This window comes from Ammodytes marinus, assembly GCF_949987685.1.
Source record: "Ammodytes marinus genome assembly, chromosome: 16".
NCBI lineage: Eukaryota > Metazoa > Chordata > Actinopteri > Uranoscopiformes > Ammodytidae > Ammodytes > Ammodytes marinus.
Genome location: NC_137220.1, coordinates 21255354 through 21283079, shown reverse-complemented (window position 1 = coordinate 21283079; position 27726 = coordinate 21255354). Strand labels below are relative to the sequence as shown.

Here is a 27726-nt window from a genome sequence, read left to right as displayed (position 1 = left end):
GACAATTTCTGAAAAGGTTCGTTCATACCGCCCCTGTCATCACGTCCTCAATTTAGGATGCAACTAAAGTACAAGGGTTACATGTGAATTTGCAATAATTGCGAGTTCTCAGCATCACTGCAGATTCTTCTCTAAGGCAGTGATTGCCAATCTGGGGTTCAAGGTTTCACGACATGATTACAAAGTCAAGGGAATAACACTGAATTGAATTCCACTACACAACATTACTTTAATCTTCGCAGATTTTGTTTTAACCTTGGTGGTTTCTTTAGAATACCGCAAGGTTTTCCAAAGAAAAGTTTGATTGGGGGATCATTCTTCATTTTGATTCGGTAAAATGCGACTTTCTTTGAAAACCATTCCTGGTGCGTCTATGGACACACTCTCGCACATCCGGATTCTAGAGTTCTGCCCGGAAGGTTGCACTGTCCTTGAATACACCATGAAGAAATGTGTTTGCAACTGCATAATTAATCCAGAAGTAATTAGACCATTTGAAAACGTGGGGTGTGCAATGGAAAAAGTTCAGTAAGAAGTTTGAAGTTTAAACCTGCAACACCACTCATTCTTTAAAGGGACATTCGACCAATTTTACACATACAAGTCACCTATCTAGATAATCTCTGTCAAGTCTGACGAATTCACGGAGGGATGCTGTTGAGTTGCATTATGGGGACTGTAGGATCTAAAGGTTTTTTTGTTTTATTTTTCCCATACCAGGGACTAAAAGTCAGGACTCTTCTTTTTCAAAATGTTTGTTGACAGTTCCCACTTTTTTTGGGAAGTGTCATACGGTAGATCCTCCTTTAAAGGACATGATGTTGGAATCCTTTTCCCAATGTGTAATACAGTAAGCCCTCACAGAATGTTTTTTAATCTCTATGTGTACAAAAGTAAGTGCAGACAAATGTGTGTACAAAATATGTGTTTATTTGTTAACCTGCCACATTATGCCATTACTATATTACTATGGAGTTAACAGTGAATGATTTTTCCCCCAACAATGAAAATTGTACCTGAATCAGCAGTAAATCAATGATTTGTTATGCTAGTCCATCCCGGTGATACAACACAGAATAAAGACACACTTATCAGCTACAATGGATTTAATTAAAATATGCTAAACTCATTTAAAAGAAAGACATGAGCATAGTTTAAAATGTGACTAAATATGATCGATAATAATAAGAATTGCAACAGTGATGGAAAGGCGATGTAGCTTAAATGTATTTGTGTTAGTTGCAACAGGTGTGCAGAACGCCTGTCCCAGTGTGAGACACTGTTCGTTGATCAACAACATAGGAGTGAATGGGACATTGTAGTCAAATCTGGGCTTTGATTATGGGTGTCAACGTGATTTTTTTTGTTTCATATGTCGTCTTTAGTAGGAGTCCTCTTCCGTATCTGGAAAACACAGAGAAAAAAACACAACGTTTAAGACTCAAACTTGGCATTTCTAAAGCAGAAGGACTTCGTAAAATTATGGGGTAAGGGATTATGTTTTCACAAGCAATGAATATGAGATTATTTAATCATTATTATACAGAATAATACCATAAAAAAACTCAAATTCCTGCCCAAGTAATTGTGGGAAATAATCCAGATTTCTTGTTCTTACAAAATTACGAAAGTATAACAAGATTACATTACCTCCATCTAAAGTCCTTTTGCCCATAAGTCCAACAAACATCTCCCCTTTATTTCCTGATGAAGACAGATGGAGATATTCTATTTTAAAATGAAATACAAAACTGAACAATACAACTTTCTCCTAGTGTAATAATTATACTCACTTTTCCTGCCCTGTCTTACAGGTTGAGATGTGCCTGAAATAAAGAAGGGATGAACATGTTGTATTGATAAGGAAGTTTCAGTAGGAATATTACACAGGCAATATGTTTACTATAAAAAGTAACAAAAATAAAATTGCCATAAAATTGCAATAGATTTTAAATTCCCTTTGTTCCTCTAGTTAAATACGATGCTTTGCTTTGCGTTCTTTTTGGACACACTCAGCGCCACATCACTTTATCTTACTCGATCCCATAAAAACACATTTTATTGTTTTTAATCTATTGTACTGTTATTTGTTCATTTTCACTGTTTAGCCGTGCTCTGCTGCGACCCCAATAGGTAGATAAAGAGCTGAACATTATTGATAAGTAAAATCATGACACTTTTGAAATCTGTTTTGTTTACCCGAGCTCCTTCCCATCAGGCCGTGGAACTGCTGTGATGTGGAGCGTCTGATGAGGTCTGCCAGGCGGATGGTTATTCCTCTCTCCAGCGGGTAGCCCTGCACACACACACACACACACACACACACACACACACACACACACACACACACACACACACACACACACACACACACACACACACACACACACACACACACACACACACACACACACGCACGCACACACACACACACACACACACGCACGCACGCACGCACGCACGCATTCAATCAATCATCTGATGGAATGGGAGAGCTGATGCTGGCCACGGTGCTGAAACCGTGAAACTGAGCAGCATGTAGGATAATGTAGCCTAAATTAAGCTTTTCCAACTTGACTATACACAAGGTCAATTTTTCACAGGAGATTGGGAAGACACCTTCATTCCCCTTGATTTGGCAAAATCCTATTCCTCTGTCGCACCCAAAAATCTGGATTCTTTTTGTAACAGTTAATATTCTCCCAAAAAGATAAATTGTTAAAATGATATAAGGCACTCAAGGACAGATTAACATTCAATATTGATATGAGTTTTTGATTTATTTTAAATGCAAAAAAAAAAAGCCTTAACAAACTTATTTTACTTATATTGCAAAGTGACGATCCTGTTTGGGTGTCGCTCTCCGCGGTGCTGAAATCTGAGTGCAACAAACATGCTACGGACTTGAAGAAAACGTAACTTTTCCTTGACATTTTTAAAATAAAATAAATTAGATACATCCATAATTTCCACCTCTAAGCACTTCTCTACCCACCTGCCAGTTCTCCACCGTCCAGATCTCTCCGTCGCCCTTCTCGCTGGAGAGCGGAGTCCCCAGCGCGCCTAACACCTGCACGAACACGACCGCCAGCAACACAACTAAAAACTTCAGACTAGCCTCCATCGTCACCTGAGGGGGCCGAGATAAAAACTGACTGCAGATGGTCGAGATGAAACTTCCCCTGTCTGGACGCTATAGCAGCAGACGGAATAACTTCAGACTTAAGGAATGTGTTTGGTAGTTGCACTTTGTGTGATGCGCTTCCCGCTCTTATAAAGCTGCTCTGCTCGCTCCTCCCCACTTCCCTCAATCTTATATTGAGTGAATATATCCGGCACGTCGGGGGGAGGGGAGTGGTGGTTCTCTCCCTTGTCTGACTCACAAGTGATCTGCTTAGACAGTGAACACACTGCACTGACTGCGCCCTTATCTAAAGCCAACTGACCACTTCCCACACTGTGATGGATGGCTGTGTTGATTGTGTTTGGAATATGTTACTCACCTGTGACTTTTCCCCACATACATGATTGAGGAGCATATTAATCAGCTAAATGTGGTATTAACGAACTGAGTGTGGAGAGTGAGAGCTAATACAGTATGTGACGAACATGACATGGGGTAAGGCACGTGCCCAGATAGGCCCTGAGGGGGGCTTGAGCCCTTTTGCCCCCCAGAGTCTCAAAGTGCCCTGCCCCTCAATAATTGTTTGTTTTGATGATGCAAGTGGATTTCACAAGGAATAACAAGCTGCAAAAGAACAAACTGTTTTCTTTGTTTTCTACACAGAAATGAAATTGAAGTGAAAGTGACTTCAGTCTGAGGTATACTGTATGTTGACAGTAAATGACAAGAGATGTAGGCAGAAATTTGAATTTGAATATTTTTATTGAACTGTTGTTGTTATTGAAGCATTCAGTTTTTTTAATGACATCTAATAGTTTGGTTCTTATTGCTATAATATGTAACCCGGCGCCCCCCACCCAAACCCAAGTCCTGCCTGACGATGAAATGAGATGATAGATGTTACAAATTCTTATTAATAAAACCAATAGCTAGTGTCTAATTGCTGTGTGGTTTTAGGGAAACCGGAGCACCCGGAGTAAAACCCTATGATGGCAGAAGCCAGCAGATGAGAAAATAGATTAGATAGAGGCAGGACTTAAACTCTGCATTGTATTCATTCTGAAAAAAAGAAAATTGACTATCAAAACATTTCCCCCAAAATGAATGCTACATTTCACCTAATACTTAATTCTACATTTTAAAGCTGCAGTAAAGGGCATGCAGATGATTTTGCCCACAAAGGATGAGAATCTAAAGATTGCACAATCATTATTTTGATGGTGTCCCCCTGCAACTCATGTCAGATGAAGATGACATGAGATGAGATGATAAATGTTACAAGTTCTTATTAATAAAACCAATAGCTAGTGTCTAACTGCTGTGTGGTTTTTGGGAAACCGGAGCACCCGGAGATAACCCTATGATGTCACACTGAGGTGGCCCTATGAACCCAAGTCCTGCCAAACATTATGGTAACAACAGAGGAGAAGATAGATGACTTGGACTTGAGGCAGGACTTGACATCTGTATTGTATTCATTTTGAAAGAAAAAAAGAAAACATTTTCCTTCAAGATGAATGCTACATTTCACCTAATACCTATTTCTAGTAAAGGGCTTTGAGATGACTCTGAGAGTAGCTGAAAGGAACCTGCGGATGAGGCCATGCTTTGTTGGTGGTACAATCAAGTAATACCCGAAAAATGAGGCAATGCATTTTTCAAGTTCTGGTTCCCCTAGATACATTGACACCAGAACCATCTCTGCACAGCCCCACTTTTTGCACAGGTCCTTCATAATTACCTTGTCTAGTTTCTTAAATGTTTTTATGGAGGTGTTAAAATCTGTTCCCTCAACTTCTGCCCATGTGTTTTCGAAGATACGCTGGATGATGACCTCTATGTCACCAATCGTCCAGCTAATTTTAGCCTCGCTGAGTGTACGTGAAACCAGTTTCTCAACAAAAACCCTGACTAACATCTTACGTTTTTCTTCCTGCGGGTTAACATCCATCTGTTCGTTAACATCTATCTGTTCGTTAACATCTATCTGTTCGTTAACATCTATCTGTTCGTTAACATCTATCTGTTCGTTAACATCTATCTGTTCGTTAACATCTATCTGTTCGTTAACATCTATCTGTTCGTTAACATCTATCTGTTCGTTAACATCTATCTGTGTGTTTATATCTATCTGTTCGTTAACATCTAACTGTTTGTTAACATCTATCTGTTCGTTAACATCTATCTGTTCGTTAACATCTATCTGTTCGTTAACATCTATCTGTTCGTTAACATCTATCTGTTCGTTAACATCTATCTGTTCGTTAACATCTATCTGTTCGTTAACATCTATCTGTGTGTTTATATCTATCTGTTCGTTAACATCTATCTGTTCGTTAACATCTATCTGTGTGTTTATATCTATCTGTGCGTTTCTATCTATCTGCGCCTTTTCATCTATAACAACTTCCGTTGGCAAAGGGTCACTCACCTCCACGGCGGTGATCTCCAGCGTCTGTGCTGGTGGCCCAGCCTCCATTAAGGCCAGTGTCACCCTTCTACTGTGGCGGAGGACCTGGGTATTAACCCACCAGCCCATCAGTGCCACAAAACCCCACACTTTGGTCTTAATTGTCGCATACATGTCGTCATGTGATGGAGAAACAGACACACTCCTGCAGGTTGCCCTTCCACTAATTGTTTCTGAGATGATCTCTGGTGTCATCCCATCCGTAATGTGACTGTAGAGGAGATCTGATAGTCCTTGAGTAAATACCAGCATTTTATCGCTGGAAACATTTTTAAATTTACGGAAGACACGAACCTCCTTTCCACTCTCTTGTTCACCCTCCTCTGTCACAAGCAGGGAGTTAACACTATCTATTAGTGACTCCATTGACTTTGTACTTTCAACTTTTGGGTCAAGGTTGAATCTAGTTTTAAGCTTTGTCACTATGTGATAGATAGTAGCTTTGGCAAAGCGCTTTGCAAGGAAGTTCCTCACCTTGCATCCAACACCTTTCATGGCTGGTTTGCCCTTCAGTGTGGATTCTGATTCTGGACTTGCATCTTTTGCTTCTGCCTCCTCTGAACTCTTTTCAATTATGACCTGAGCAATGTCATCTGCTGCAAAATCAATCTCCATGGAGGTTTCTTGGTGAAGCAGCTCATAGTCAGAGTCCGAAACATCCTCCAAAAGAGGTTCCATCATGTCATCGACCTCCTTTCTAATCAGCTCCTGGACAGCCTTTGTGGTTGCTGTCGCCAAGCTGTTGTGTGAGGAAACCTTATCCGGGGTCGGCGTTCTTACACGTCCGACTGTTGACTGAGAGCAGTCATCAGTGAATACCAATTCCTGCTTCTCTTCACTGTTCCTCTGTCTCAGTGGTCGTGGAGAACACAACACCTTCAGCTTCCCTCCGAATGCCTGTACCATTTTACAGGCATTATTGACCATGGCGTTGAGTTTGCGTGGGGGAGTGACACGCTGATTAATAAAAGGCTCTGCCCTGCCCAGACTGCTGGAGATGGCAGAGTTTACACTATCTGCTATCTCCTGACCCATCAGGTCCGTGAGCCGCTTTGAGCTGTCACTCACAACCTGGTCCGTTACTTCGAGAATCTCGGCGAAGCACTGAGGGAGTTTGTCCCCCAGATTAGACACTACAAACTCCTCAGACACAATAGCATTGATGCCCCTGAGAGCCATCACAAGTTCCTTTACAACTGCTGCTATAACATCTAACAGCAGGTCGGCCAACAATATCTTAGTGGCCTCCTCAGGGGTACCTGACCTTAAAAGGGTCCACTGTTCCTCTGTCATATGATTAAAAAAGTTTTCTATCAGTGGACGAACCCCTTCCACTGTAAACTGTGGCAGCTCCTCTGTCAGAACTGGTACTGCTCCATTAATGGGGACAACTTCCGTATTTTGATCCATTTTGTTTGATGTGTTTCGGTTTTTCTTTTCTAAACTCCTTGTTTTTTTTAGTTTTCACGAACTGTTTGGTTAGTATGCGACCGGCTGCAAAGAAGACCAAGAATGTTTTGACCAAAGGAATTCCCTAGAATTGAAAGTCTAATGTTCAGGTGACATCATCACCTGAGATCAAAGGATCTTCAGAGATTGAAGGATTAATGTAACTTAAGCTCCGCCCCTCAAACCAGCCGGCTCAGAGATCAAAGGATTCTGTTCCAGAAGCTCCACCCCTCAAAACAGTGACAAAAAAACTAAAAAAGCTGCAGCCTAGCAACAGTTGCTAAGCTGCAGCTCTTTTTTTCAGCTTCATTTTCATGGTAGTTCAAAGTAGGCCTATGAGTGTATTAACCCCAGTGATAGCTGTCATTTAAAGGTGGGGTATACTGGTCAAGCACAGATCCTCTTAGTGTATTGTCGGCAAGTCTGTCAAACATTTCGGCTCTCGAACTGCGCGGCAGCTGTCCAATTTCAAACAGTCCCTCGCACTTCCGTCATGACGTCACATCCTGGCGCTATGGTGCTGGGAAGTTTAGTTACTAACATAACACTCACAAACTTAGCTACAACATGTCAACATTAAGCTTTAGTAGGCTACACAAAAGATTACAAACAGGGAATGGATCATACATGTGCCCGCAACAGTCCCTCCCCCTAATGAGACAACAAACAAAATATACAAAGATCGTTTCTGATTTTTCTTTCTCTCTCTCTTTCCCCCTTTTCTGCTATTATGATAATTTTTTATATATATTTGTTTTTCATAAACCTCCACCTATAGCCTACTACAGTTATTTATAAAATAGTTTGTCCCTTTCGTTTGGACCTAAAACCAAGAGTTGTCAACTGGGTATTACATTCAAAACTGTAACCTCCCTCTCTTTAGTGCACTGATAAATGAAAATTCAGAAGAGACATGTATTCATGTGCCTGTGGCTGTAAATAAAAAGCACTGAACTCTTGTCTGCTATTTAATACACGTGGAAAAAGTGAAGAGCTGTGAATACTTTCTGTAGGCGTTTTCAGCCCCACCAAAATCACCATCGTTGTGTTTAAATGGACGGCCAGGACGTAAAAAAGTTTTGCATATTGTAGTATAGAAAACGCTTTCCTTGTACAAACCCCCTAAGTGCCTAGTTCCACGCTACCTGCTCTGTGAGACTTTGAGCTATACACAGATAGCCTACATCAACAAATGATATACTGATCTTTTAATATTGATTTCTTCATGATTAGTCATATAGTTAACCAATACAACACATTTGTGAAATATCAGCATACCATTTTTTAGATTAAGATAGAAATGTTTACTAGTATCCACAAAAATATGATTCAACAATTTAGAAAGTAGCTACTCAGTATGAAGCCCCCTCTCAAATTAACTTTGCACTTTTTCAATTATGAAACAACATTGACTTTTTTATTTGATCTATTTAAAAAAAAAGGTCAGTATGTCAGTAGGTATTGGTAATCAAGCAATCAAGCTAGTTTAATTAGCATTGAAAAGTGTTCCTTCATATATATCCAACATGATATGCCATGTTATGAACAAATGTACTGATTATGGATGGCAGCGTTGTGACATCATCAGGGTGGGAATAGTGCATGTTGCTGGGGTTAGTGCACCTTTCCTTTTTATTGCCCCTGCCCACCGAAATGTCTGTGCACCTCCCTGGCCAGGGTGTGTTTCAGTTGTCAGGCCAATGAACCACAATGAAGAAGGGAAAAAAAAGGCCACAGGCAATGACAGGCAATGTTTTAAAATTTACAGGCCAAAGAAAAGAGCCCAAACAGAGTCACAAATACTGCTGACAACGTTATACTTTAAAATGACAGGCCTGCCCTGCAAAGCTGAACCAGAAACCACAACAGCCATGTTTTGTGTCGTCTTTATGGCTCGTGTCACCTTCTCCAGGTGCAATTAGATTTCCAGCCGTGATGTATTCAAGCTGGGTTTTATGTGGCTCTGCAGGTGGGTGCAGAGTAGAAGCACCATGAATTTATTCTTGAAATAATCTCTGCTGCAACAGCCTCGGACAAGAACTCTCTCTTTCTGTCTCTCTCCCTTTGTCTCTCTCTCTCTCTCTCTCTCTTTAGTTGGAAAACAAACAACATTACATTAGAAGCAGTTTGGGGCGTTTCTCCAGATTCATGTGCAATTAGTGAAAGAGTGGGTTTTCTGGGTGGTGCTGTCCCAGTCTCCCCTGTGGCTCATTGGATGTAGGCTCATTTCTAATACCTCATTGGTTCCCTAACACTGTGGTAGACATTAGCACTTCTACTAGAATTCTTCTCTTCTTTTACTAGATTGCTACAACTGCTGACACTTCATGTTTACACTGAGGTCACAACCTTTGTGAAGGTGTGATACGGCAGGAAGGACATTTTGCATAGCTGCATTGCTCAAATCGAGCAGGTTAACACAATCAGGTGGGCCAAATTGATTGATGAAATAGACCAATGTAATGAGAGATCTTTAGGGAAGAAATTGGGTGGCATTAGATAAAACAAAGATAAAACCAGGTCAGTTTAGGCTCACCAAACTGAACCCATACAGGTCAGACATGCTAAAAGGGAAAAAAATCTCAGAGGATTGGTCCATTTCATCACTCAATTTGGCCCATCTGATTGTGTTTACCTGCTCGATTTAAGCAATGCAGCTTAGGGTTCACAAACTTTTGCACATACAACAGTTGTCAAATAATTTGTTTTATCTGTTTTAACAATTGATTTCTGGAAAAGATCATTTTTGAATTGATAAACAAACATCTGTTATTTCATATAAAAACACTGGTATTGATAAAAATGTATTGATTATATTTAACATAAATACAATTCCAAAAGGTTCAAGGGGTTCACAAACTTTCACACAGCACTGTATATGGTAAATTAATGATTGCACTGCAGAACGCCATGCCCTCAAAGTGTAAAAGTGTTTAGAAAAATAACCTATATGTCCCTTATTGTTGAAGAGCATATTCTCTAAATATCTTTCAATGAAAAATGGCACCCTCTGTCAAACAGGAGCAACCCACATCCAGAGACTCACCAAGATCCGTATACCTGACTATTCCACTTCATGCTGGCAATCAATCATTTTCAACCGTGGCGACACTACAAAACTATGGTTTTATATATCTTCTTTAATCTAATTACAATGGCTGGAGTTGTGTTTCTCTTATTGTTTTGATAGTAGCCCCTCTCTCAAAAATGACTACCTGCAATCAGTCTCCTTTGACAATCAAGAACTATTGAAAATCTAAGAGAGGCCATCATCCTATAACACTTCCAGTTCATGACTGATAGAACAGGTAGGAACGTTCACCAAAGGGAATAATAACCTTGTAACATGTTCAGGCTAAAATGAAACTGTGTGTGAAGCTGGGGCTGATAGCTGAAAATATTGAACCTTGCTAAATCTTCAATGATCCTCACCAGCCTCACATATGCACCATTTTGACATTTTGGTAAAATATGATGAATCACTTTTATGCATCAAAAGGTGTCAAATAGCACCAAACATTTTTTTTGATTGCTTTTGTTGTATCTTTCCTTTACCCAAACACCCACCTGTCATGAATGCCAGAGAGCGCCTGCCTTGATTTGAAACCGTTATCCCTTGGCTTTAACTGAATCAAACAATAGAACACTTGTTATGTTCCTCGTATTGCACATTTTAGGTTGGCTTTCTTATTACTTTACTTATTGCACAGTGGGTCTGAGAATTTGATTTAGTTGAAGCATGATTGATTATCATATGCATAGCCTATTTATTTCAACCCACTTGTAGCCTAATTTAGGCTCACTCAATACCTCGACAATTAAATAATGTTCATATAACACCAAATTAATGATTGCACTGCAGAACGCCATGCCCTCAAAGTGTAAAAGTTTTTAGAAAAATAACCTATATGTCCCTTATTGTTGAAGAGCATATTCTCTAAATATCTTTCAATGAAAAATGGCACCCTCTGTCAAACAGGAGCAACCCACATCCAGAGACTCACCAAGATCCGTATACCTGACTATTCCAGTTCATGCTGGCAATCAATACTTTTCAACCGTGGCGACACTACAAAACTATGGTTTTATATATCTTCTTTAATCTAATGATAATGGCTGGAGTTGTGTTTCTCTTATTGTTTTGATAGTAGCCCCTCTCTCAAAAATGACTACCTGCAATCAGTCTCCTTTGACAATCAAGAACTATGGAAAATCTAAGAGAGGCCATCATCCTATAACACAGTAGCCCCTTTTACACAGAGATTGCGGCATATTGACGGAACAACATCACTCCAAAATGCCGGCTTTGCTTGCTTCTGTGTTATTTACACAGAACCAAGCAATGCCGGCCTGCTGGCGCATCAGTAGCCCCTTTTACACAGCGTCCGGAATGAAAGAGGTGCTTGTAAACAGCGTCAGGTGTGACGTAAACATTTAGCGCCGCGCCGGTCAGCTGCTTTACAACAACAACACTGGCCGGTGAATTGAGAGCAGAAGTGCTGGAGCTTGCAGTAAGAGGGCCGTATTTTACTGTCCCCACGATGTGCCAGTTGATCTCGCTACGCGCTGAGTCCAACATCACACTGGGAATGTTAACCAAACTGACAAAATCAATCCGCTTCACCTCTGTGTCTGTGTGTGTGTGTGTGTGTTTGTGTGACAGGTTGGTTGTGAGCGAGTCTCTTTGTGAGGGCAGAGATCTGCCAATCAGACATAAACATACACATACACACAGTGTGTGAAGTCACGTTACTGTAGGCAGAAATAAAGTGTGGATATACGCTCAGACTTTGGATAATTATAGCGGCGGCGGAATCCAGTCAAGACGATGTGAGTACGTTTGGCTGCATATTGACAGTTAGACAGTAACTTCAGGCTGCAGCCCGCAATGTAAATGTTCCGCAGTAATTTTGTTAGCTAGATGGAGAGAGCTCTTGTTAAACATATTGGCCGATTAGAATTATTATTTGTAGAGTGTGCGAGTCTTGAGTTGTGTTAGCAAAACAGTAGCTCTGTGGCTAACAGCTGAGCCGGAGCCTTCAGTCAGCTGAAGCAGACAGTCTAGCGGGGCGAGCAGACTATTCCCCCGTTACTAGGTCGTATCCTTGGTCGTTCCTATTTACTGGCGTACTGAACTACGTTTTAGTTACATAAGAACCTAGTGGGTTTGCGATGACTATTCCAGTTATTAGACAAGGTCTCAGGGTTGCTGGGGAAACAAGTTGTTTTTTGTTAAACTATTCTAGGTTGGCCGCAGCTTGACATAGTAACCGTTGCTACTGAGTGAGTTCCGACCGTGTAGCGGTCTGTTTTTGGCTGTTAAAACAACATGTTGCTTCAATGAATTGCTTTATTTCTTGTAGTAGCCATGTAATAAGCGGGATAATGTATAGCGAACGGGTCACTTGCTAGAAATAAAGACCTTCAAGCTGCTTCAGCTTGTCGGTCTTTATTTCTAGCAAGTGACCCGTTCGCTATACTTTATCCCTTACTTAGCCTAGCCTAGCTTTCCCATTGTACAACTTCTCCTGGGCAGAAATAGACTCATACACTCTGCAAAATGAAGCGCGGGGGTTTGGATTGAGCAACGGACCTTATGATCAGCTAGATTATACGCCGTTCCTTTTATTTGGTGATTTTTACGGGACATCAGGCCACCGTGATTAATGTTATACACACGTCCTTCAACTGCTAACATGGTCGCATGTTTAGAACGTAGGCTATGGAACGTCAAACGCCCCCCTGTTCCGCAACAACAAGCTGGAGCATTTAAACAGAGAGGCGGAACTGTGTCGGGAATCTTACTACCCCCCGAGGTAGTAAAATTCCCGGAACAATCTCTCGCACCTTTCTTCCCTCGTTCCGCAACTGTCGCATTTAAACAGCAGGGCCGAAAGGCCGGCATATTCCCGGCTTTCACTGGCTGTGTAAAAGGGGCTCAACCTTTTTTGAGCCGCGGCACATTTTTTACATTTACAAAATCCTGGGGCACACCACCAACCAAGATGACACAAGATGACACTCTAACACAGTACATATACTAATAATAATAATAATAATAATAATAATAATAATAATTAAAAATTATGTCGGCGAATTTCCCGGTCGCGCGCGTGCCCCTAGTTGAAAAAAGTAATCGTCTCAAAAAATGGTCGCAAAATGCGAGCATTTGGTCTCTGTCTGGAGCCCTGCAGCTTTGAGTAATCGTACCTCTCGTTTGTCAGAAAAACTTTAAGTTCCTCTCGCAGCTCATACACACGGGCCAGCACTTTGCCGCGCGACAGCCACCGGACCTCCGTTTGGAGCAATAAGACTTTATGTTCCGCTCCCATTTCCTCACACAAAGACACCCGACAATGGTTAATTAGGTGATATTAGATCATTTCCCATGGCACACCTGACGATCTCTCATGGCACACTAGTGTGCCGCGGCACACTGGTTGAAAATCACTGCTATAGCCTAACACTTACAGTTCATTACTCTGATAGAACATGTAGGACCGTTCACCGAAGGGAATAATAACCTTGTAACATTTTCAGGCTAAAATGAAACTGTGTGTGAAGCTGGGGCTGATAGCTGAAAATATTGAACCTTGCTAAATCTTCAATGATCCTCACCAGCCTCACATATGCACCATTTTGAGAATTTTGACATTTTGGTAGATTATGATGAATCACTTTTATGCATCAAAAGGTGTCAAATAGCACCAAACATTTTTTTTTGATTACTTTTGTTGTATCTTTCCTTTACCCAAACACCCACACTGTCCTGAATGCCAGAGACCGCCTGCCTTGTCATGACGGTGGACTGATGCATGCTTCGTAGAACAAAATCACCCACTCATTATCTCATTTATGTTTAACCATTCTACCATGATGACTGCATCACTCACATAATTGCAAATCCTAAGAGTATGTGGTTTGAGGATCAATGTTTGGCTCCAATGATACAGACAATAATGTTAAAAGTCTATTATTAGGGTTTTCTGTGTGAGTATCACAGAATATCTCTCTGACTGTGGATACGATTATTACGTCCAAGTCACTGGAAGTCAATCAATAGCAGGATGGCGATACATTGTGCACCTGCCTCCTTTTCTGTGATAGTTCCTTTTGAAAAGTAAGGCTTGATCACACATCTATTCATACTTGTTAAATGTCATAGCTATTGTCAGAGAGTTGTGAAAACAAATGGGCTGGAAGAACAGAGCAACTAGGGGCATAGCTTGGTCAGTCAAGTGTTGGGTGAGAAAAGATGTGGTTTATGTGAGGGAGGGGAGTGGGGGTTGTGTATGTATTGTGTGTTTTTTTGTCCGTATCCAAATAAGTTTCAAAAAGAACAGATGTGAAAAATACTAAGGCTACGTTTACATGACAACGGCTTCAATCGTCTTGGTTTTCAGCCAAAATCACCATTGTTGTGTTTAAATGGACGGCCAGGACGTAAAAAAGTTTTGCATATTGTAGCCTATAGAAAACGCTTTCCTTGTACAAACCCCCTAAGTGCCTAGTTCCACGCTACCTGCTCTGTGAGACTTTGAGCTATACACAGATCGCCTATAGCAGTGATTTTCAACCTTTTTTGAGCCGCGGCACATTTTTTACATTTACAAAATCCTGGGGCACACCACCAACCAAAATGACACAAAATGACACTCACAGTACATATAATACATATAGTTAATAATATAGTTTCTAAATGTATTTACTCACTAAGTGTGAAACCTGGGCCTGTTTCGATGAACACAAAATGGATATCCTGGCAGGAATGGTAGAAAGACCGGGATTTTTACCCATTTTCACCACAACCCCTTCTACACCTGAGCCCTGTGATTGTTCCTTCTCTATCTCTGCTGACTCCTTTATAAGGAAAATTGTTATTGGCCCAAAATTAACTAGTAGTAGGCCTAGCTAGATGACATACTCAACTAATTTGCATAATATGCAAATCTGAAAGAGGCTAAGGCCCTGTTCTCACTGTGAAAACGTGACAGTTTTCCCGTTTTTGTTTTTTTTTAAAACCCCGTTCAGACACAATTTGTCTGACATCTTCACCCATGCACATGTTTTCAGAGGAAACGGGACGAAATCGATGTAGTAAGCATGCCAGGCCAGCAGTTGGCGGTACAAGGTATTAGTAGATAGCTTTTCCGGTACAATTTGATGCATAAAACCTTACTGAAACCGAAAATTAATGCCACTAACGTTCATAAAGCGGTTGGTGTAAGCTTGGGGTTACAAGTACTGTAAATGACAAGCTTTCTGTCCTCTTATTTCACCGCATTGAACTCGTGAAAACAGAAGACATGCTGATAGTGAAGGGGCTTTGTGAGCGGCTACTTTTCCTGTTAGGCGTACTTCAAAATAAAAGTCAACTCACGTTTGTCCGGTGAAATGCTGTTAATGTTTAGCCAGTGAAATGCTTTTACTGTGAAGCCTCCTTTTGTTGAACAGTAACTTAACCGCTGCGCGCTGAACTATGGATAGTGTTTTTAATGTAGAGAGAGCTGTGTACACAAGTTTATTTTGCTAGAAAAAGCGGCAGAGCCCATTCCCTCACACAAAGACACCCGACAATGGTTAATTAGGTGATATTAGATCATTTCTCACGGCACACCTGACGATCTCTCACGGCACATTGGTTGAAAATCACTGGCCTACAGGATCGACACAATCCAATCCAATAGCTGTCAAAGCTGTTTTACTATAAAATCACAAAAATCATTGTGGATTTCTCCTCAGGGGACCATGAATTCATGTAAATAAAAAAATAAATAAGTTTGCTAACCTCATCTAGCAGATTTTGAGATATTTCATGTGAGATGTCTAAACTTGAACCTGTTCGGGGCTATAGATGAAAATTCATGGGATCACCAAGTGTCCAAACGTTTTGTAGCAATCCACCAGTTGTGAAGATACGTCCGTCTGGACCAAGGTTTTTATGGCTGACAGTTGGATATTAAGGGAAAATAGATGTATAATCATGTCCATCTAAAGTTAAGTTATCTTTATAAGTCAATTTACAGAAAGCAGCACATTGAAATTTGTCCTTTCGCATATCCCCTCTCAAGTTACCACACATTGGAGGGGGTCAGAGAGCAGGGTCAGCCATAGTACAGGGCCCCTGGAGCAGTTTTAGGGTTAAAGGCCTTACTCAAGGACACAATGGTAGAGATGCTGGGCACTTTAGGTGTACTACCAGCCACCACTATAGTATTACAAGTAACAACCTCCTCTCCGGTGCCGGGGATTGAACCAGCGACTTCATGGTTACTGGTTGGCCCCCTTTTCCTATAGGCCATCCTACCACTCTGAGGTTAAGTCAGGACCTTAAAATGACAATCACCATTCACTGTTGAGAAACACATAGAAGCACATTATCCGCCTTTGCATCTCTCCATCTCTCCCAGGCAACATGGATGCCACTTGCTGATACCCACGGTTGGGAACTGCCTTCGGCTATTTTGAACTTCAGTCCCTTTCAGCAGCTGCTTGCCAATACAGGTCTCAGAGGTGATGTTTAATAATTCACATTATGGCCAGTAACACTGCTGTTTTCATATCTCATTCGAGCATTGACTAGCTGCTTAAATGTATTGCTTTCTAAATCTACTGTCAGTGCCCCTGGGGGTGGGAAAGACATTTCCATATAACAAACAATGAATATTATGTGGATATAAAAGTTCAAGAATCTACAACCTCAAGAACTCAGTGTGTGAGTTGTTTCCACTAGAGAGTCGTCGCCTGTTTTCCCAGAACAAAACCGATTGTAAAGTGCTGTGAGTTTACTTTTAGCTCTAGGAGAGATCTGAATCTGCAGGATGAGCTGAGTAAGATGAGCAACATGAGGGTTTTGATTTGTAATGTATTTCTAAAGAGGCATGGTGTTGAGCACTGTGTTTTCCCTGACAATATGTTAGTGGGGGGCATTATTTTGGCAGCATTCAGCCTACATCTTAGCAGTGATAAGCAAGGGTGGCACCAGGGTAAAATTCAATTTAAGGCTAATTGCAATATGACATTTTACTCCAGTAGGACTGTTGCTCGGAAGGACCAAAAAAGCCAATATAAAATCCAGAATAATAATCAACATAACAATGCTGGTATTAAATATACGACACCCAGACGAGGAAGAAAATGAATGCAATCAAATAAACAACCGAAACACACAACAAATTAACTTTTGTCTTGGGTAAAAGTTTGACATTTATGATCTCTTTGTTGTTTGCAACAGTGGGAGATTTGCAACTAGAAATCTTTTAATTTGTTTGTTGAACAATTGGGTTTTCCATTTCAATATTGAAGTATACCAAAACACTTCTCAACCATTGTGTCAGACTGGAATGTCTCTGACTTTATTGGTCAATCTATCTAGTGTAGCCTAAGCTAACACTAAAAACTAAACATCTAACTCCAGTGGGATATTGAACATTTCCAGCTGATATGTTTTTAAATTAGAGCCTGTAATCATGTTTTAAACTTGCTTACATCATATAACTGAGGCTACAGCTTCAATATTAGCTTCTTCACAGTTGGTTTTGGTTAGATTGTCACTAACTGTTCCATGTCTTCTACACGGATCAGCAAGAGACAGCTTTGATCTTGTAATGCAGTAATGAACTAGTTAGTTATCAAGCAACTATAGTCTACTACCTAAAAAGCAGCAACGTTAACCTACAATCTTTCAAACAGCAAGGACCATGTCATTAGCTTGCAACTTATAATTTTGTGATGGGTTCGAAAAGTAGACTACCCCTTGAGAATCCACGCTACACAGTCCATTTTGAAGTGTTAAAATAACACTAAAAGAGTTAAATTTAACACCATTTCCGAGTGTATTTGGTCCCACTCAGAATTGGAGTTAAATTAACTCTCTTCAAAGTGTTACAATTTTAGAGTTAAATTAACTCAAAATAGAGTTAAAAATACACTGTATAGTGTTATTTAAAGCCTTATAGAGTACTTTCTATACCCCGTCTTTTAACTACCGAAATTGACACCAACACTAGGAGGCATTCTACTCCAGCTGTTGTTATATTAACTCAGATAGAGTTAATGGAGTTTGTCACTGCATATTTAACACTGGGGAATTTACTGTGTAGTGTACTGTAGGCAGGAGCGTGTCTATATATGTTCGCAGCTCTATGTTGCCATATTTCACAATACATTTTGACTTTTTGGTAACAATCTTTGTTAAAGGGTTTGTTTTCATTTAAATATCGATGACCACTGAATATATGCACGTCAGACAAGTTGGCAAGGTTAAAATTTGGCCTCCTCATGACTTTAGTGGCATATCTCTCCACTGTATTTCAAATAACACAAAGTGTCACTGTTGTAAAAAAGTCAAAAGAAACATTCTCGTGTGGCCACATGGTAAATGAGCTTTGTTTGGTAAAAAAAATAAATTGAAAGGAACACCCAGGCCCAGAATTGGGGACGGCAAAAGGCAGCTTCTGGTCTCACTGCCCAACCATTCTGCTGCAGATCCAATCAGCTTTTATTAGTCTGATCAAGACTCATCTCACCTTTCCCTCCCTCCTATCCAACCTCATTCAACCTTCTCTCATGCTGTGGGTCCATGGCAGATGCAAACCAAAATGAGCCAGGAGACGCAAACGACCGAGCAAGGACGTCAGCACGGGCAATGACAAATAAAGAAACTAATTTGAGTGCTTGATCTTCTCCCGTGAGTTTGGCATTTCTTTCATAGCTCTAGCTAGGCTGATATTTTATATCAGGACAAACTAAATCTACAGATAAAACCAGAGCAGTTTGTCTTTCTTGTTGTCTGTTTTTGCCAAAAGCTTTCTCTTCCAGTGGGACTGTATCTCTTTGTTGGCCATTTGTCTGCTTATCTGCTTTTATTCTAAAAAGAAACTGACCGATATGATCACGCTGAATCACAAAGTGAAGCCACGTCAGATAAAGAGCACCCTGTTGACCACAACTCTTAGTCAGATGAGGGGCAGCTGTGCTCAGGTGATGAGCGGCTCTTCCAAAATGTTGATTCCCGCCCACGGTCGTTCTCTGCATGTCACTCCCCTCTCTGCCCCATTTCACCTCTGTCTCTTAACACTGTCAATAAAGCATAAAAATGCCAAAAATATCTTTAAAAAAAAAACAATTCTGTTGATTTTTCTTTCTTGTCAAAATAAATACTGTATCCTTATTAGCTGCTGATTAATAAAAAAACAAGTATATTGTAAAGCCATGGCAGCTGGCTCTAAGCTATGAAACAGCAAAACAAATGTAGGCCTATTGCTCCCCTGAGACAGTATGTGTGACTTGATGTGTTTGTGCAGGCATGTGCGCTGTTTTTGCATTAATTTGCACCATATGTTACAGCTCTCTGCTGGTAACCACTACAGGTAATGATTACTGGTAGTAAATACGGATGAATGCTTCCCTACACTTCCTTATTAGATCGTTCAATCACTTGCTGCAGAAACCTTTGCTTTGACGTCTCTTAGAGAAAGAGATGTGTCTGGGTGCAGTGTGTTGTCCGATGGCATTTTAATGTTTATGTGTGCACTGCATACATAAGCATCTGTCAAGTGTTAAGGTGAAAGTTGGTGTGATTAAGCATGTTCTTCTGTGTAGTGAATGTGCTTTGTGTGGCTACAAGAGCAAGTTTGCATACAGTATAATTTATTAATGCGTGTGTAGTGTATAATTTGTACGTCTTAACCCAAGTGTCCCTGGATCTATACAAGAATTAATCTTATTGAGGCACTGGTTTTGGTCAAATGTAGCCAAGCTTAGGTCCAGTGAAATGTACAAAGATGTGTGTGTGTGTATGTGTGTGTGTGTGTGTGTGTGTGTGTGTGTGTGTGTGTGTGTGTGTGTGTGTGTGTGTGTGTGTGTGTGTGTGTGTGTGTGTGTGTGTGTGTGTGTGTGTGTGTGTGTGTGTGTGGCATCACTTCTCTGAAACAACGGCACTGTTCAGAGTATTGTTTCGACCGAAAGGACAGAGGCGAGTAAATGAACAAGCAATTACATACATTTTTCTTCCCAAAGTCAGCTGTAATTTGCATGTCTTGCCCAATCATCCACATCACCATTGTCGAACAATAAAGTAATACAGTAGTTTAAAATTTTAGAAAATACACTTATTCGATCTCTGGAAGAGGGTTAGATGAGATTGCAGCCCCTAAACATATAATACTATGATGCAGTTCATAAGCAGGCTTTAGTGTTGATGCTAATGTTTAATCTTTGGACAGAAAAAGGACAGCTGTTCCCCATGTTCTTTATGCTGAGGCTATGAAAAGACATGGTGCTGGCTTCCGGCCTCATATTGTAAAAAACTGATATCAATCTGTTCCTCTTACTCTCTGCAAATGAGCATATTTCCCCACATTTTTGAAATTGTTAACACATTTCTGTTAGCAATTGAGCCCTCAACACACAGTCAAGATCCCAGAGTTGAGAGTTCATGCCCATGCAATGTATCCCATTGACCTGAGCCTTCATAATAGCCTGCTCGCTGTTTGGTGAATTACCCTTTGGGGGGGGGGGTCGTCATCCCTGTATGTTTCTATAGCCCGATGGTCCCACAGCCTGGTGGTCCCATAGCCCTATTTGTCTCTAAAAATTAGGTTCAGGCATCACAGCTTGGTGGTTAGGATAAGGGGACAGGGAGAGGTTAGAATAGGAGAGACACGCACACGCGCACACACACACACACACACACACACACACACACACACACACACACACACACACACACACACACACACACACACATACACACACACACACACACACACACACACACACTCACACACACACACACACACACACACACACACACACACACATACTATTCTTTATTATATAGTTAGATTACTTATAAATGTGGGAACATAGACACGCTCCCCCTCTTTGTTAGCAGTTGCTCTACATACTGTCATTGCTGTTATAATTAATAATTGATAGTATTTACCAGGTTACTTTCACAGTGGCTCTGGGAGAAGATGGAAGTGTTCTTTATTTGAGAAATGACATGGTGTGTGGTGACATTAAAACACACACACACACACACACACACACACACACACACACACACACACACACACACACACACACACACACAGCTGTGTCAACAATGAGGAGAGGAAGGTGGAGACAAATGAAGTTATCATGTTCTGCAGATAAAATGATTTACACACAAGCAGCCCTGGTCTAGTTAATCATGTCAGGTTGCCACTGACTGCAACACAATTAAACAACTCTTTAATTGCTTTAGTCTTCTGGCAGAGAGAACCAACACATTTTCACTTTAATTTAAAAAGGGTTCACTGAATAGGATATGTACCCGATAATGTTTGTGGGGATGGCAGTACTTTTTTATATTGTGATAGTAATAATATAGCCTAAGCATTGGTGTTGCCAGGGTGAAATATGTGGTTGCTGTGGAGGTTCCAGCAATAGTTTAAAGTACTGTAATAGCAGTGAATGATTGTTGGTATTGTGCGCATGCTTGTATATTTTTTGATACCATTATCTCTTGCTCACGACATAACGGAATTATAAAAATCTGTACAAGAATGGCCGCTCTCGTTTTCTGTGGTTGAAAAAATCCCATTCACAAAATGATCTAATTGCTAAATGCTTCACCTTGCTCACCAGCTACTGCTGTCGTTTGCTGCTGAAGAGGTAGTGTAGCTACAGTGGGTTTAGCAAGCTAAAAGAAAGCTAACTTCTAGAGGCTAAAGAGTGGATGTGTAGTGACTTGAGATAACTCTGTTGGTTTATATCCATAAATAACACCTTTCACGTTACACATAATTAGATTGACTGTCTCACTATATATATATATATATATATATATATATATATATATATATATATATATATATATATATATATATATATATATATATATATATATATATATATATATATTTATACCCATTAATGCAGATTTAATGTCTGGACTAAATGAAATTCGGCTCCTTTAAAAGAATTGAGAACTTTTTGTGTGCAGACTGTAAGTTCTCGGTAATTGTCAGAATTTAAGCTGCGATTCAAATGTTTGAAGTGCCACATGCAGGTTAATTTTTTTTAATTAAAATTATACTTAACCTGTCCTCAAAATGCCAATTCAAAAAGTTTATGCATGATTTTAATTTGTTCAATATACAGGAGTGAAAATTCGGAGAGAAAAGTGTTTGTGTTGAGCAAAGCTCCTAACAATGCTCTTTTTTAAACTTCATAAGTAACATGTATCATATAACGTCACGTGGCCGAGAGCCTGGCCATGACTGACTCAGCTCAATGTGCAGTAGTTGGTAATCCTGGATTCATGCGTTGTCATTTGCGTTGGTATTTCGATGTATCTCATGCTCCCACAGCCTGCATCCACCTGTGCTCAACCAAAGCAACTTAATCCCTGCTGTGCTGTTATGAACAAACTTAGACAGTGTGCATCACCCAGAAAACCAGCGAGTCATGTACACCAGAGAAATGCAGTAGTAAAATGTAATACATGTGATAAAAAGTCCCTCTAAAATCAAATTAATATGTAACCCGTTATAATTTTACAATGGTCATCAAAACACAAGGGTGATCTGTTGTTAACATGAATTATAAAATGATATTCTAGATGTGTGCTTAGCTTATGCTCAATGCAGAAACAAAACAAAGATATGAAACAATAGTTTTGTGATGGTTAATGTTATTCAATGCTCTGGAAGTGTGTGTGTGTTGTTTTAAAATCAGGTTTTATGTAAGTTGACCAATTGACAAGAGACATATTCTCATTCAATAACTTCTTATTTGTCACTGATGATAAATAATTAGTTTGTACAAAAATGTAACAGTATATGAAAAGTAAAAAATTAAAGAAAAGAAAGTGGATTTGCCTAGAATAAAAATAGAAAAGAAAAAACAAACATTAGACCATACCGCTACCTGGTGGTGGAGGGCATCTACCACACATCAGTAGAACAGTGTACTCCATCCATGACATCGGTGCCTATTCAACTTTAAAAAGTAAAAATTGTTATTGAATTGGATTTTTTTTTAATTGGCTTGGATTGAAGACAGTTTTAAACTTCACAAACATGAGCCATCTGAGGCTGTGGAATTTCATATTTAATGACATCATTACAATACATTATATTTTCTAATTAGACAGCCTAGATGGCACATATATGAGCAGTAGGCCTACGTAAATCACTTTTTTCATTGAGATTATTTTCAGATGGGGATATTTTACTCCAAATTGATATCATTCATACAGATGATCAAGTGCACCCAAAATGTGTACATGAATTACATGTCTCCACTAAAGAAATATATATATTCCCCAGGAGCAATATTTGAACAATGGCCTGGTTCAAAATATGAAAGGCTAAGCTGAACTCAAATGCTTGGAAATCCTTTGATCAAGACTTCAATCACTGCTGAAAAGAGAATTAATTAAAATGTGACAATTGGGATATTCCTATTGTTGTGAGATTCACCAACAGACAGTAGCTGCTTCATATTTTACATATTATTTAATTAGTTCATTTGTATGTGGTGTAACTGGTTAACTATAGACTAACTTGTCCATCGATAAAATAATTTAAGATTTTGTAAACAAATCTTTCAACGACTCCGATAGGACAATGACACGACCTCTTTTCTGATTGGCCGATCACAGTTAGGTTCTATCCAACCAATCAACGACCAGCAGTGTGGTCATATAAAGTCGGGTCATTCTTGACCTCGGCATATTTTCTTCGTCTCTCTCGTTGAAATCAATACTCCTACATCATGTCTGGTCGCGGCAAGGGTGCTGGTAAAGTCAGAGCAAAGGCAAAGACCCGCTCCTCTCGTGCCGGTCTCCAGTTCCCAGTGGGTCGTGTCCACAGGCTGCTGAGGAAAGGCAACTATGCCCACCGCGTCGGAGCCGGAGCTCCCGTGTATCTGGCGGCGGTGCTTGAGTACCTGACCGCTGAGATCTTGGAGCTGGCTGGAAACGCTGCCCGCGACAATAAGAAGAGCAGAATCATCCCCCGTCATTTGCAGCTGGCCGTCCGCAACGACGAGGAGCTCAACAAACTGCTGGGCGGAGTGACCATCGCTCAGGGCGGCGTGCTGCCCAACATCCAGGCAGTGCTGCTGCCCAAGAAGACCGAGAAGGTCGCCAAGAAGTAAACACGAGGCTGATTCACCTAAAAACAAAGGCTCTTTTAAGAGCCACCCACTTCACTAAAGAGTAAACCTTCAACTAGTTGTTTGAAAATCCGAACTAAAGTTACAGCCTCGACCCTAGACTAATGTTTTATAAGCATCAACAGTTGGACTGCACTGAAAACATATTTTCCCACACTTTGCTTTAGAGCTAATCTGTTTATTCTTCATCAAACTTAAATCTAAAGCTGTCCCACAATGAAAGCCTTTTGGCACATTACCTTAAGTGTATAGTCTTCAGTCTGTGGCTAGGCTATGAATACTGTAATGGAAACTATATTTTCATGGTCAACAAGCAGCTGTTATAGAAAGACATGGTGATACTATATATAGGCTACTATCCCAAACACACCATGCCTGATATGTCAACATTACAAATTACTTTAATCCTCCCTTTGCAAAAAATACCATTTCCACTATTTGTTTCTTGCATTGAGATTAAAAAAGAAATCTCATGAAATATGTTATTAAAATATTCAGACTGGTCCTGTCCTCAGTCCTGTATCCAAATACTTTGCATTTTTAACTTCATATGTGACATGCTGTAACTAATATCTTATTATGTACAATAAGTAAATAGTTTAGAGTAAACTATCTTTCCAGTAACCTATATCTATAGGCTACAATATGTTTTGGAAGTGGACACACAGGACAGAAGGTTAATGTTACATATGGGCTAAACTTCTATACTAATATGAATATAAATTAAAGAAGTCCATGATCACAAAGGTTCAATTAAAAGTAACACATTTGAAGAATTTGGCAATAAAGTAAAAAATGAACAAAAGAAACGGCTGCAAATGGTTAACGGCCTCCCACTGCAAGTCCCTCCCCCATCCTCTCTTACGTCCGCAGCTACGCTTTAAATACCGAGTCGAGCAGCTTCAGGTTCATTCTTCTTTGTAAAGCTTAAACCAATAGGCTGAAGCAACGATGTCTGGCAGAGGGAAAGGAGGCAAAGGGCTTGGGAAAGGAGGCGCCAAGCGTCACCGTAAAGTTCTCCGTGATAACATCCAGGGGATCACCAAACCCGCCATCCGCCGTTTGGCTCGCCGTGGTGGAGTGAAGCGTATCTCCGGTTTGATCTACGAGGAGACTCGCGGTGTGCTCAAGGTTTTCCTGGAGAACGTCATCCGTGACGCCGTCACCTACACCGAGCACGCCAAGAGGAAGACCGTCACCGCCATGGACGTGGTGTACGCTCTGAAGAGGCAGGGCCGCACCCTGTACGGCTTTGGAGGTTAACTCAAACCGACCCAATAACGACCCCGGAAAACAAAGGCTCTTTTAAGAGCCACACACTTTATTCAAAGAGCATTTCCCTTTTGTGTCAACATGTAGCCATCATAATGTCCTCAAAATGCTTTTAGCATAGGTTATATGTCCAATCAATGTGTGCAGAAACTTCTACTAGTGCAGTGACTGCCCATCCAACAAAGTCTACAGTGAAATTGCACAAGTGTAAACATGTTAACAGTACTCACATTTATTAAGTACGAAACTGTTTATAGTGTGCTCAATAATGTATTTTGATAGGCTACTAACCCATTGATGGCAGCCACTGAATCCTGTGAAACATTTGAAAGAAGACATTAAGCACCAAAATAATGTAGCCTATATATTATTACATTTTATAATCCATTTCCATCCAAGGACTTCATATTGCCTACACCAAACGTGATCAGTTTATGATGATACATTGTTACATATTGAACAACAGAGCAATTAAAAGTAGCTTCACCTTTGACCAGCTTACATGTTTATGCAACATTAGTAATTATTTTTTAATAGCCTGTTTGTAATTTGAGGTGGGCTTTTTGAAAATGTTAGAAACTGAGGAGTAGGCTATGTCCTCCATAACTATAGGCTACATTCTAACATAAATGTATATTTCTAATGAGTTACAATTTAATTCACTGCAGTCATATTGTAACCTATATAATTGATCAAATTTCAATTTAGAGAAAAACAAGAATAGCTCTTTGTGTGTAGTCGGTAGCCCTCACCGTGTGTCTGCACATGCTCAGTCTAGATCACATTAACAGCCAATCGTGTGCAAGCAACAGCACACTGACATTTACAACAGGCACATACAATATAGTGCCACCACGTCAATGCAGCATTCTAGTCAGTTGATCTCCACTGATACAATCATGCCCGGAGCAGCAGACACCGTCAAAGCCCCAAAGAAGGGCTCCAAGAAAGCCGTTTCTAAAGCCACCAAGACCGGCAAGAAGAGGCGCAAGTCCAGGAAGGAGAGCTATGCCATCTACGTGTACAAAGTCCTGAAGCAGGTCCACCCCGACACCGGCATCTCCTCCAAGGCTATGGGCATCATGAACTCCTTTGTGAGTGACATCTTTGAGCGCATCGCCGGTGAGGCTTCCCGCCTCGCTCACTACAACAAGCGCTCAACCATCACCTCCAGGGAGATCCAGACCGCCGTCCGCCTCCTGCTGCCCGGTGAGCTGGCCAAGCACGCTGTGTCCGAGGGAACTAAGGCTGTCACCAAGTACACCAGCTCCAAGTAAACCACCCCGCTGTTTACCAGCAACACAAAGGCTCTTTTAAGAGCCACCCACATCAGCAAAGAGTTACTACTTTCCTAGAGTTACTTACGACAAAAAAATATATATATATTTAAATGAGGTCTACAAGTGTTGTAAAGAATGGCGACCAGCAGTAAGTTATATAAGGACCAACCATTCTTTTACATTATAGAATATATTATTAACTACATCCTGCCTTAATGAAGTCCTGTTATTTTCAGAACTTTGCCCACAGCACCGTTCCATGTTCCTGTAGCCTACAGTTAAATGCACATCATAGACACTAAAACTTTTAGGATTCTATGAGAAGGAAGGGTTTTGGGAAAAATACATTTGTCAATATTTGTCTCTTTAAATGTGTCACAAGCTGCAGTTTGTTTGGTTAAATATTTTACTCGTATTACTGCTCTTGGCACACTTAATCTGGCAATGAATTCTGTTCTGTAGGCTATATTATCTAGTGGGCCTATGCAAATGTATACAATTTATATCAAGAAAACATGTCCATAGTCCATTTCCACACAAGGGTTGCTGTACATAGTAAAATGTATTGCAAGCAGTGCAAGTGTTACGTTGTGCTTTTTGTGAGCAGATTAGTAAACACTAAAAAGTATTCAATATGACATTATTCTATAGTTGTATGAACCTTACTATGGCTGTGTGTGTACACTGCAACAGCATATATATTAGCCTACTCATTCCATTTCTGATAACAACCCAGTCTCTTCAATCTGCTGGGGATTGGTGTTGCATATAATTTGCATTAAAAATGTACAATATATATATAGCCTATACATATTGATATAGTCATAAATATATCAAGTCAAGTAAATATACACCCAATAACGTGCACAAACTGGATCTGATTAAAGTATTGAATCCATGTCTCCGTGCAGGATTAATAAATATGACGTTACTGAAATTTTACATGATGGGCTAATTATTAT

At 40.3% G+C, this 27726-nt stretch overlaps 5 protein-coding genes across 5 annotated transcripts in view; 4 read left to right on the top strand and 1 right to left on the bottom strand.

Moving 5' to 3' along the window:
• LOC307262849 (histone H3.2) overlaps positions 1 to 27726 on the top strand; it is a gene marked incomplete at its 3' end in the record, with an annotated part of 70498 nt that overhangs the window by 38436 nt on the left and 4336 nt on the right. The gene's annotated exons all lie outside the window — the stretch shown is intronic.
• Positions 1382 to 3124, bottom strand: LOC307263451 (uncharacterized protein; the record flags this gene model as incomplete). Its single annotated transcript, XM_080044600.1, has 3 exons — positions 1382 to 1404; positions 2200 to 2296; positions 2996 to 3124. The coding sequence occupies 3 exons, from the start codon at positions 3122 to 3124 to the stop codon at positions 1382 to 1384; spliced, it is 249 nt and encodes an 82-aa protein (XP_079900726.1).
• LOC307263396 (histone H2A-like) lies at positions 23811 to 24194 on the top strand (the record flags this gene model as incomplete). Its single annotated transcript, XM_080044548.1, has 1 exon — positions 23811 to 24194. The coding sequence occupies one exon, from the start codon at positions 23811 to 23813 to the stop codon at positions 24192 to 24194; it is 384 nt and encodes a 127-aa protein (XP_079900674.1).
• Positions 25164 to 25475, top strand: LOC307263535 (histone H4; the record flags this gene model as incomplete). Its single annotated transcript, XM_080044697.1, has 1 exon — positions 25164 to 25475. One exon carries the CDS (start codon positions 25164 to 25166, stop codon positions 25473 to 25475), a length of 312 nt encoding a protein of 103 aa, XP_079900823.1.
• Positions 26384 to 26761, top strand: LOC307262848 (histone H2B 1/2-like; the record flags this gene model as incomplete). The annotated part of the gene is made up of 1 exon (XM_080043845.1): positions 26384 to 26761. The coding sequence occupies one exon, from the start codon at positions 26384 to 26386 to the stop codon at positions 26759 to 26761; it is 378 nt and encodes a 125-aa protein (XP_079899971.1).